Here is a 12,842-nt window from a genome sequence, read left to right on the forward strand (position 1 = left end):
TCTAAATACAGAGGGTTTGAGCACTTTGCTGTATTCAGTCTTCATAGACTTGATCATCTGTGATATTCCTAGTTTTGAAGTTGGCAGGTATAAAATAAGCTGGTGCAGAGGATTGGAACATTCACAGCAGCACATACCACACTATATGGGCATAAAGTATTTGGCCACACCTTTTAATTATTGAATTGAGGTGTTTCAATCAGACCCGTTGCCAGAGGTGTATAAAATGAAGCACCTAGTCATGCAGTCTCCATTTGCAAACATTTGTGGTACCAAATGGGCCGTTCTGAAGAGCTCAGTGACTTCAAGCGTGGTACTGTGATAGGATGCCACCTTTGCAATAAGATGGTTCGTGAAATTTCATCCCTGCTTGATATTACATGGTGAACTGCAAGTGATATTATTAAAAAGTGGAAATATGGTAATGGCGGGGATCAAGTTGGATCCCTTTAAAATCAGTATTAGCCCCTTGACAACCGTTTGACAAATCTCTGGTGTTTGGATATGTTCCACCGTCAGGTTTAAGAGGGATCACTTCGCTTATAAGTTTTAGAAAATCCTAAATTAATTTGATCTCCATATAACCATACGGGTTAACGCTCCTCTTCCCTATAATTTGATGCACAAAACAATGAGCAGAATATTTTCCTGTACCCCTCCCCATCCCTAAAACCTTTCCTTGCCCCGTTGTTCGTCTCCCCCCTCCCTCTGAAAAATAAAAACAAACAGCATTTTTCTTTTCCATGAATAACATACCGGATTTTAGATAATTTATCTTGGTCTTTCTTACTATTGTGTGTAAACATTTTTGAATTTCATATGTATACAGTATGTTTGTACATTCTCTTGGTATGTTTCAAACTCATCGTTTTCTTTTGAAAAAACCCAAATAAAAATTACTTTAAAAAAAAAAATAATAAAAATCAGTATTAGCACGGATTTTAGCCTCTAGGGGCTCTAAGCAGTGAGCATATATCAAAGGTAAAAAGGGCATGTCTCTCTTGTGCCATTGTTCACGCTGAATCTTGGAGAAATCAATACAATTTTTTACATATCAATGCATTTCATTACATATGTATGTTGGTGGTGCCCGGTAGCCAGTGTGATGGAGCTCCAAGTGCAGCAAATGGTGTGTGGATTGGAATCCTGTGGTTTCCGCTGGATCTGGGCAGCTTTAATGGATGCTGGTTATATTACAATGTTACCAGGGTTGTGAAGCTCCGCGAAAGTAGGGCTGTCTGTAAAGGAGTCTGCTCCAATGACCCGCAATTGTGGGTGGCGTTTGGCCCAGTTCTGTGTTTACAGCGAAGGCGGAACCAAACTTGGTCATCCATAATTGACCATCAGTTTTACGGGTCCCTTCTGAGGGATGGAAGACGGCAGAAGTCACAGCAGCGCAAGCTTCTCAGGCTGTAGTGTGGGATATGCCCTAGTTCAGAGCACTGTTAAAATTTGTCTCCCGAAGCAGTGCAAGGGATGAAATGTCCCAAATATATTTGGATAGACATATCGGAGTTTCAGGAGCTGGTAAACAGTACTTCTGTTTAAGATGGCCGTCAAGCTAAGTTTGCATTTTGGATTATCGAAGCAGATTAGGAGTAGAAATAAAACAGAAGCACACCACTATACACATCTAAAGTTGAGTTATTTCATATAGTGTCCATTAAAAGATGCATTTAATATTATTTACATGTTGATTCTCAATGGTCTCGTTCTGTGGAAAGTTATTACCAACTTTTTTGTATGAACTGTTACATTTACCATTGTAATGGTATAATTGAACTGATGCAGAAATGGTCGTAAAACGGACGTAAGAAAAGAAGAGCATGCAAAATAGCGTATATCTACCCATATGCTGAGCAATACACATCTTGATGTGCCTTGCTCTGCATCGGCATCATGTTTGTCTGCCAAGTTATCATCATCATTGCTGATTTGACTCTATCCTGTAGCAGGTGCAAATTATACACCTCCTAACAGGCGTATATGCGTATTTCTACAGGTCTTTACGTAAACAGGTCTTTACTATATTATGCTTGGATTTACATTCAGCTTCCCTCCGCCTCTTCACGCACATATGCGCATTGTTACTGTGGGCGTTCACAGTATGAATTATTACATACAACCTGAAGTAGGTTCCTCTCTGCACCGGGCCCACTGTATGTAATCCATTGGTGTTTGTTCAGCATATATCACACTACACAAAAATTATGTAGCTCTTAACTAGTGCAATGGATTTATACTAATCTGGAAAAGCAGCCATTTGATTAGGAAAGCAAAGAGACAGAATAGTGTAATGCAGTGCTCATTCTTTGCACTGTCTGCTTCAATCGTGGGCTGACACTAGCATTATAGCAAGAGAGACATTATAAAGTAGGACGTTTGATATATTTTATACATTTTACTGTATTTTTGTATGTCATCAGTGGAAGCACTGTACGTTTTCTTTATAAAATATATACATAAAGAAGTGACACAGTTCGCAACACAATACTTAGATCTGACTCATCTTGGAGACATTGCCTTTTTCAATTCTCATTACATTTCTTCTTTTGTATTGTATTCAGTTGTCATTACATTACTCGTTTTGTATTCTTAAAGGAAACATCCACCTTCTCACATCATTTGCTTAGGTTGTGTAGAGTAGTAGTAATGGAGTAGTTCATATCATTTTTTTAGATGTAGGAGTAGAGTAGAAACAGAAAATAAATAGTTAAAAAGGAAAAGGCACACATCTAAGGCTGGATACACACTATGCAAAATTTTTCCCGATGCAATATCATTAACGAGTTTACCAACAGCTGAAAATCCCGATCAGTATGTCGATTCATGTGTATACACTATACACTTTTTACAAGATTTACCTTCAGATCTGTGCTCTTTATGTCATAACCATTGTCTGAAAAGATTGTGACTCTGTAAACCCTATGGAGATCTGAATGGATGGACCCTCTGTAGTGTGTACACAGCCTTAGCGCTATATGGGATACATTTATTTTAACTTAATCTGTGGTCTCTTTCTGTGGAAAATGGTTACCAACTCATGTTTTGAACTGTGACTTTTACAGTTGTAACTGACTTTTGACAGTGAAGTGCAGAAATGAACCTAATGTATGTTTATCATTGGTATTTGTGCTGCACTTAACATACAAATTGTATTCATGGTATATGTGACTAATTTCACATTTTTTGAAGAATTAGGAGATGAAAATAATACCAGAGAGAGGCAAAGAAAAAAGACTAACCACTGTGAATCAGCAGGTATGGTTTTTTTTTGTTGTTGTTGTTGTTCGTCTTCTGATTCCTAATTATGGTTCGAACAGTGACTTTTACAATTGTAACAGGTCAATTGCAGAAATTGACTTACTGTATGTTTGCCGATGGCATTTGTGCAGCGCTTAACACACTTAAATTATATTCATGGTAAATGTCTTATTTTGTGAAGAACTAGGAGATGACGAATATACCATAGAGAGGCAAAGAAAAAAGACAAAAAAGACTAACCATAGTGAATTAGCAGGTATGTTTTTTTCGTTCTTCTAGTAGTTTTCTACTTTGAAGTTTGAAATTCATTCCAATGTGTATTTCAGATTTTAATATATCTGTTTAATTATTTCAAACCCATATGACCAAACGATATTGGATGGTTTAGGTGTTATTTCAGATCCAGATACAAAAAGTAATTCACTTGCTGGTATGTTGCTTTTTATTTTTGTGTATATGAATACAAAATATATGAATCAGTACCAGTAATTTAAAAGATCCGTTGTCCATCCCAGGCTAGCAAGCATTGGCTGATTGTGGGTGCCAGAAGTGCAGAATTGTCTTCTTTGCTGTGTGCATGTCCTTTATTTTGGGCATGGGTTTGCATGAATGCCAATCATTCCCATCCTAATGCTCCAGAGTAATTGATAGATTTAGCCATACATTTCTAAATACAGAGGGTTTGAGCACTTTGCTGTATTCAGTCTTCATAGACTTGATCATCTGTGATATTCCTAGTTTTGAAGTTGGCAGGTATAAAATAAGCTGGTGCAGAGGATTGGAACATTCACAGCAGCACATACCACACTATATGGGCATAAAGTATTTGGCCACACCTTTTAATTATTGAATTGAGGTGTTTCAATCAGACCCGTTGCCAGAGGTGTATAAAATGAAGCACCTAGTCATGCAGTCTCCATTTGCAAACATTTGTGGTACCAAATGGGCCGTTCTGAAGAGCTCAGTGTCTTCAAGCGTGGTACTGTGATAGGATGCCACCTTTGCAATAAGATGGTTCGTGAAATTTCATCCCTGCTTGATATTACATGGTGAACTGCAAGTGATATTATTAAAAAGTGGAAATATGGTAATGGCGGGGATCAAGTTGGATCCCTTTAAAATCAGTATTAGCCCCTTGACAACCGTTTGACAAATCTCTGGTGTTTGGATATGTTCCACCGTCAGGTTTAAGAGGGATCACTTCGCTTATAAGTTTTAGAAAATCCTAAATTAATTTGATCTCCATATAACCATACGGGTTAACGCTCCTCTTCCCTATAATTTGATGCACAAAACAATGAGCAGAATATTTTCCTGTACCCCTCCCCATCCCTAAAACCTTTCCTTGCCCCGTTGTTCGTCTCCCCCCTCCCTCTGAAAAATAAAAACAAACAGCATTTTTCTTTTCCATGAATAACATACCGGATTTTAGATAATTTATCTTGGTCTTTCTTACTATTGTGTGTAAACATTTTTGAATTTCATATGTATACAGTATGTTTGTACATTCTCTTGGTATGTTTCAAACTCATCGTTTTCTTTTGAAAAAACCCAAATAAAAATTTACTTTAAAAAAAAAATAATAAAAATCAGTATTAGCACGGATTTTAGCCACTAGGGGCTCTAAGCAGTGAGCATATATCAAAGGTAAAAAGGGCATGTCTCTCTTGTGCCATTGTTCACGCTGAATCTTGGAGAATTCAATACAATTTTTTACATATCAATGCATTTCATTACATATGTATGTTGGTGGTGCCCGGTAGCCAGTGTGATGGAGCTCCAAGTGCAGCAAATGGTGTGTGGATTGGAATCCTGTGGTTTCCGCTGGATCTGGGCAGCTTTAATGGATGCTGGTTATATTACAATGTTACCAGGGTTGTGAAGCTCCGCGAAAGTAGGGCTGTCTGTAAAGGAGTCTGCTCCAATGACCCGCAATTGTGGGTGGCGTTTGGCCCAGTTCTGTGTTTACAGCGAAGGCGGAACCAAACTTGGTCATCCATAATTGACCATCAGTTTTACGGGTCCCTTCTGAGGGATGGAAGACGGCAGAAGTCACAGCAGCGCAAGCTTCTCAGGCTGTAGTGTGGGATATGCCCTAGTTCAGAGCACTGTTAAAATTTGTCTCCCGAAGCAGTGCAAGGGATGAAATGTCCCAAATATATTTGGATAGACATATCGGAGTTTCAGGAGCTGGTAAACAGTACTTCTGTTTAAGATGGCCGTCAAGCTAAGTTTGCATTTTGGATTATCGAAGCAGATTAGGAGTAGAAATAAAACAGAAGCACACCACTATACACATCTAAAGTTGAGTTATTTCATATAGTGTCCATTAAAAGATGCATTTAATATTATTTACATGTTGATTCTCAATGGTCTCGTTCTGTGGAAAGTTTATTACCAACTTTTTTGTATGAACTGTTACATTTACCATTGTAATGGTATAAATGAACTGATGCAGAAATGGTCGTAAAACGGACGTAAGAAAAGAAGAGCATGCAAAATAGCGTATATCTACCCATATGCTGAGCAATACACATCTTGATGTGCCTTGCTCTGCATCGGCATCATGTTTGTCTGCCAAGTTATCATCATCATTGCTGATTTGAATCTATCCTGTAGCAGGTGCAAATTCTACACCTCCTAACAGGCGTATATGCGTATTTCTACAGGTCTTTACGTAAACAGGTCTTTACTATATTATGCTTGGATTTACATTCAGCTTCCCTCCGCCTCTTCACGCACATATGCGCATTGTTACTGTGGGCGTTCACAGTATGAATTATTACATACAACCTGAAGTAGGTTCCTCTCTGCACCGGGCCCACTGTATGTAATCCATTGGTGTTTGTTCAGCATATATCACACTACACAAAAATTATGTAGCTCTTAACTAGTGCAATGGATTTATACTAATCTGGAAAAGCAGCCATTTGATTAGGAAAGCAAAGAGACAGAATAGTGTAATGCAGTGCTCATTCTTTGCACTGTCTGCTTCAATCGTGGGCTGACACTGGCATTATAGCAAGAGAGACATAAAGTAGGACGTTTGATATATTTTATACATTTTACTGTATTTTTGTATGTCATCAGTGGAAGCACTGTACGTTTTCTTTATAAAATATATACATAAAGAAGTGACACAGTTCGCAACACAATACTTAGATCTGACTCATCTTGGAGACATTGCCTTTTTCAATTCTCATTACATTTCTTCTTTTGTATTGTATTCAGTTGTCATTACATTACTCGTTTTGTATTCTTAAAGGAAACATCCACCTTCTCACATCATTTGCTTAGGTTGTGTAGAGTAGTAGTAATGGAGTAGTTCATATCATTTTTTTAGATGTAGAAACAGAAAATAAATAGTTAAAAAGGAAAAGGCACACATCTAAGGCTGGATACACACTATGCAAAATTTTTCCCGATGCAATATCATTAACGAGTTTACCAACAGCTGAAAATCCCGATCAGTATGTCGATTCATGTGTATACACTATACACTTTTTACAAGATTTACCTTCAGATCTGTGCTCTTTATGTCATAACCATTGTCTGAAAAGATTGTGACTCTGTAAACCCTATGGAGATCTGAATGGATGGACCCTCTGTAGTGTGTACACAGCCTTAGCGCTATATGGGATGCATTTATTTTAACTTAATCTGTGGTCTCTTTCTGTGGAAAATGGTTACCAACTCATGTTTTGAACTGTGACTTTTACAGTTGTAACTGACTTTTGACAGTGAAGTGCAGAAATGAACCTAATGTATGTTTATCATTGGTATTTGTGCTGCACTTAACATACAAATTGTATTCATGGTATATGTGACTAATTTCACATTTTTTGAAGAATTAGGAGATGAAAATAATACCAGAGAGAGGCAAAGAAAAAAGACTAACCACTGTGAATCAGCAGGTATGTTTTTTTTTTGTTGTTGTTGTTGTTCTTCTTCTGATTCCTAATTATGGCATTTGTGCAGCGCTTAACACACTTAAATTATATTCATGGTAAATGTCTTATTTTGTGAAGAACTAGGAGATGACGAATATACCATAGAGAGGCAAAGAAAAAAGACAAAAAAGACTAACCATAGTGAATTAGCAGGTATGTTTTTTTCGTTCTTCTAGTAGTTTTCTACTTTGAAGTTTGAAATTCATTCCAATGTGTATTTCAGATTTTAATATATCTGTTTAATTATTTCAAACCCATATGACCAAACGATATTGGATGGTTTAGGTGTTATTTCAGATCCAGATACAAAAAGTAATTCACTTGCTGGTATGTTGCTTTTTATTTTTGTGTATATGAATACAAAATATATGAATCAGTACCAGTAATTTAAAAGATCCGTTGTCCATCCCAGGCTAGCAAGCATTGGCTGATTGTGGGTGCCAGAAGTGCAGAATTGTCTTCTTTGCTGTGTGCATGTCCTTTATTTTGGGCATGGGTTTGCATGAATGCCAATCATTCCCATCCTAATGCTCCAGAGTAATTGATAGATTTAGCCATACATTTCTAAATACAGAGGGTTTGAGCACTTTGCTGTATTCAGTCTTCATAGACTTGATCATCTGTGATATTCCTAGTTTTGAAGTTGGCAGGTATAAAATAAGCTGGTGCAGAGGATTGGAACATTCACAGCAGCACATACCACACTATATGGGCATAAAGTATTTGGCCACACCTTTTAATTATTGAATTGAGGTGTTTCAATCAGACCCGTTGCCAGAGGTGTATAAAATGAAGCACCTAGTCATGCAGTCTCCATTTGCAAACATTTGTGGTACCAAATGGGCCGTTCTGAAGAGCTCAGTGTCTTCAAGCGTGGTACTGTGATAGGATGCCACCTTTGCAATAAGATGGTTCGTGAAATTTCATCCCTGCTTGATATTACATGGTGAACTGCAAGTGATATTATTAAAAAGTGGAAATATGGTAATGGCGGGGATCAAGTTGGATCCCTTTAAAATCAGTATTAGCCCCTTGACAACCGTTTGACAAATCTCTGGTGTTTGGATATGTTCCACCGTCAGGTTTAAGAGGGATCACTTCGCTTATAAGTTTTAGAAAATCCTAAATTAATTTGATCTCCATATAACCATACGGGTTAACGCTCCTCTTCCCTATAATTTGATGCACAAAACAATGAGCAGAATATTTTCCTGTACCCCTCCCCATCCCTAAAACCTTTCCTTGCCCCGTTGTTCGTCTCCCCCCTCCCTCTGAAAAATAAAAACAAACAGCATTTTTCTTTTCCATGAATAACATACCGGATTTTAGATAATTTATCTTGGTCTTTCTTACTATTGTGTGTAAACATTTTTGAATTTCATATGTATACAGTATGTTTGTACATTCTCTTGGTATGTTTCAAACTCATCGTTTTCTTTTGAAAAAACCCAAATAAAAATTTACTTTAAAAAAAAAATAATAAAAATCAGTATTAGCACGGATTTTAGCCACTAGGGGCTCTAAGCAGTGAGCATATATCAAAGGTAAAAAGGGCATGTCTCTCTTGTGCCATTGTTCACGCTGAATCTTGGAGAAATCAATACAATTTTTTACATATCAATGCATTTCATTACATATGTATGTTGGTGGTGCCCGGTAGCCAGTGTGATGGAGCTCCAAGTGCAGCAAATGGTGTGTGGATTGGAATCCTGTGGTTTCCGCTGGATCTGGCCAGCTTTAATGGATGCTGGTTATATTACAATGTTACCAGGGTTGTGAAGCTCCGCGAAAGTAGGGCTGTCTGTAAAGGAGTCTGCTCCAATGACCCGCAATTGTGGGTGGCGTTTGGCCCAGTTCTGTGTTTACAGCGAAGGCGGAACCAAACTTGGTCATCCATAATTGACCATCAGTTTTACGGGTCCCTTCTGAGGGATGGAAGACGGCAGAAGTCACAGCAGCGCAAGCTTCTCAGGCTGTAGTGTGGGATATGCCCTAGTTCAGAGCACTGTTAAAATTTGTCTCCCGAAGCAGTGCAAGGGATGAAATGTCCCAAATATATTTGGATAGACATATCGGAGTTTCAGGAGCTGGTAAACAGTACTTCTGTTTAAGATGGCCGTCAAGCTAAGTTTGCATTTTGGATTATCGAAGCAGATTAGGAGTAGAAATAAAACAGAAGCACACCACTATACACATCTAAAGTTGAGTTATTTCATATAGTGTCCATTAAAAGATGCATTTAATATTATTTACATGTTGATTCTCAATGGTCTCGTTCTGTGGAAAGTTATTACCAACTTTTTTGTATGAACTGTTACATTTACCATTGTAATGGTATAATTGAACTGATGCAGAAATGGTCGTAAAACGGACGTAAGAAAAGAAGAGCATGCAAAATAGCGTATATCTACCCATATGCTGAGCAATACACATCTTGATGTGCCTTGCTCTGCATCGGCATCATGTTTGTCTGCCAAGTTATCATCATCATTGCTGATTTGACTCTATCCTGTAGCAGGTGCAAATTATACACCTCCTAACAGGCGTATATGCGTATTTCTACAGGTCTTTACGTAAACAGGTCTTTACTATATTATGCTTGGATTTACATTCAGCTTCCCTCCGCCTCTTCACGCACATATGCGCATTGTTACTGTGGGCGTTCACAGTATGAATTATTACATACAACCTGAAGTAGGTTCCTCTCTGCACCGGGCCCACTGTATGTAATCCATTGGTGTTTGTTCAGCATATATCACACTACACAAAAATTATGTAGCTCTTAACTAGTGCAATGGATTTATACTAATCTGGAAAAGCAGCCATTTGATTAGGAAAGCAAAGAGACAGAATAGTGTAATGCAGTGCTCATTCTTTGCACTGTCTGCTTCAATCGTGGGCTGACACTAGCATTATAGCAAGAGAGACATTATAAAGTAGGACGTTTGATATATTTTATACATTTTACTGTATTTTTGTATGTCATCAGTGGAAGCACTGTACGTTTTCTTTATAAAATATATACATAAAGAAGTGACACAGTTCGCAACACAATACTTAGATCTGACTCATCTTGGAGACATTGCCTTTTTCAATTCTCATTACATTTCTTCTTTTGTATTGTATTCAGTTGTCATTACATTACTCGTTTTGTATTCTTAAAGGAAACATCCACCTTCTCACATCATTTGCTTAGGTTGTGTAGAGTAGTAGTAATGGAGTAGTTCATATCATTTTTTTAGATGTAGGAGTAGAGTAGAAACAGAAAATAAATAGTTAAAAAGGAAAAGGCACACATCTAAGGCTGGATACACACTATGCAAAATTTTTCCCGATGCAATATCATTAACGAGTTTACCAACAGCTGAAAATCCCGATCAGTATGTCGATTCATGTGTATACACTATACACTTTTTACAAGATTTACCTTCAGATCTGTGCTCTTTATGTCATAACCATTGTCTGAAAAGATTGTGACTCTGTAAACCCTATGGAGATCTGAATGGATGGACCCTCTGTAGTGTGTACACAGCCTTAGCGCTATATGGGATACATTTATTTTAACTTAATCTGTGGTCTCTTTCTGTGGAAAATGGTTACCAACTCATGTTTTGAACTGTGACTTTTACAGTTGTAACTGACTTTTGACAGTGAAGTGCAGAAATGAACCTAATGTATGTTTATCATTGGTATTTGTGCTGCACTTAACATACAAATTGTATTCATGGTATATGTGACTAATTTCACATTTTTTGAAGAATTAGGAGATGAAAATAATACCAGAGAGAGGCAAAGAAAAAAGACTAACCACTGTGAATCAGCAGGTATGGTTTTTTTTTGTTGTTGTTGTTGTTCGTCTTCTGATTCCTAATTATGGTTCGAACAGTGACTTTTACAATTGTAACAGGTCAATTGCAGAAATTGACTTACTGTATGTTTGCCGATGGCATTTGTGCAGCGCTTAACACACTTAAATTATATTCATGGTAAATGTCTTATTTTGTGAAGAACTAGGAGATGACGAATATACCATAGAGAGGCAAAGAAAAAAGACAAAAAAGACTAACCATAGTGAATTAGCAGGTATGTTTTTTTCGTTCTTCTAGTAGTTTTCTACTTTGAAGTTTGAAATTCATTCCAATGTGTATTTCAGATTTTAATATATCTGTTTAATTATTTCAAACCCATATGACCAAACGATATTGGATGGTTTAGGTGTTATTTCAGATCCAGATACAAAAAGTAATTCACTTGCTGGTATGTTGCTTTTTATTTTTGTGTATATGAATACAAAATATATGAATCAGTACCAGTAATTTAAAAGATCCGTTGTCCATCCCAGGCTAGCAAGCATTGGCTGATTGTGGGTGCCAGAAGTGCAGAATTGTCTTCTTTGCTGTGTGCATGTCCTTTATTTTGGGCATGGGTTTGCATGAATGCCAATCATTCCCATCCTAATGCTCCAGAGTAATTGATAGATTTAGCCATACATTTCTAAATACAGAGGGTTTGAGCACTTTGCTGTATTCAGTCTTCATAGACTTGATCATCTGTGATATTCCTAGTTTTGAAGTTGGCAGGTATAAAATAAGCTGGTGCAGAGGATTGGAACATTCACAGCAGCACATACCACACTATATGGGCATAAAGTATTTGGCCACACCTTTTAATTATTGAATTGAGGTGTTTCAATCAGACCCGTTGCCAGAGGTGTATAAAATGAAGCACCTAGTCATGCAGTCTCCATTTGCAAACATTTGTGGTACCAAATGGGCCGTTCTGAAGAGCTCAGTGTCTTCAAGCGTGGTACTGTGATAGGATGCCACCTTTGCAATAAGATGGTTCGTGAAATTTCATCCCTGCTTGATATTACATGGTGAACTGCAAGTGATATTATTAAAAAGTGGAAATATGGTAATGGCGGGGATCAAGTTGGATCCCTTTAAAATCAGTATTAGCCCCTTGACAACCGTTTGACAAATCTCTGGTGTTTGGATATGTTCCACCGTCAGGTTTAAGAGGGATCACTTCGCTTATAAGTTTTAGAAAATCCTAAATTAATTTGATCTCCATATAACCATACGGGTTAACGCTCCTCTTCCCTATAATTTGATGCACAAAACAATGAGCAGAATATTTTCCTGTACCCCTCCCCATCCCTAAAACCTTTCCTTGCCCCGTTGTTCGTCTCCCCCCTCCCTCTGAAAAATAAAAACAAACAGCATTTTTCTTTTCCATGAATAACATACCGGATTTTAGATAATTTATCTTGGTCTTTCTTACTATTGTGTGTAAACATTTTTGAATTTCATATGTATACAGTATGTTTGTACATTCTCTTGGTATGTTTCAAACTCATCGTTTTCTTTTGAAAAAACCCAAATAAAAATTTACTTTAAAAAAAAAATAATAAAAATCAGTATTAGCACGGATTTTAGCCACTAGGGGCTCTAAGCAGTGAGCATATATCAAAGGTAAAAAGGGCATGTCTCTCTTGTGCCATTGTTCACGCTGAATCTTGGAGAATTCAATACAATTTTTTACATATCAATGCATTTCATTACATATGTATGTTGGTGGTGCCCGGTAGCCAGTGTGATGGAGCTCCAAGTGCAGCAAATGGTGTGT

The 12,842-nt window shown here is 37.4% G+C and overlaps 1 protein-coding gene across 25 annotated transcripts in view; it reads left to right on the forward strand.

Moving 5' to 3' along the window:
* Positions 1-12,842, forward strand: part of CENPC (centromere protein C) — a 295,773-nt gene that overhangs the window by 245,554 nt on the left and 37,377 nt on the right. For 19 of the 25 annotated variants that reach the window (XM_075203541.1, XM_075203629.1, XM_075203591.1 and 16 more), the window contains 6 exons: positions 3,196-3,261; positions 3,446-3,520; positions 7,113-7,178; positions 7,293-7,367; positions 10,973-11,038; positions 11,223-11,297. In XM_075203541.1, the coding sequence (XP_075059642.1) occupies positions 3,196-3,261; positions 3,446-3,520; positions 7,113-7,178; positions 7,293-7,367; positions 10,973-11,038; positions 11,223-11,297 (423 nt within the window). The remainder of the gene's footprint in view (positions 1-3,195; positions 3,262-3,445; positions 3,521-7,112; positions 7,179-7,292; positions 7,368-10,972; positions 11,039-11,222; positions 11,298-12,842) is intronic. The other 6 variants (XM_075203471.1, XM_075203491.1, XM_075203462.1 and 3 more) reach the window with 6 other exon arrangements.

The sequence above is a fragment of the Mixophyes fleayi genome, chromosome 1 (assembly GCF_038048845.1).
Source record: "Mixophyes fleayi isolate aMixFle1 chromosome 1, aMixFle1.hap1, whole genome shotgun sequence".
Classification (NCBI taxonomy): domain Eukaryota; kingdom Metazoa; phylum Chordata; class Amphibia; order Anura; family Limnodynastidae; genus Mixophyes; species Mixophyes fleayi.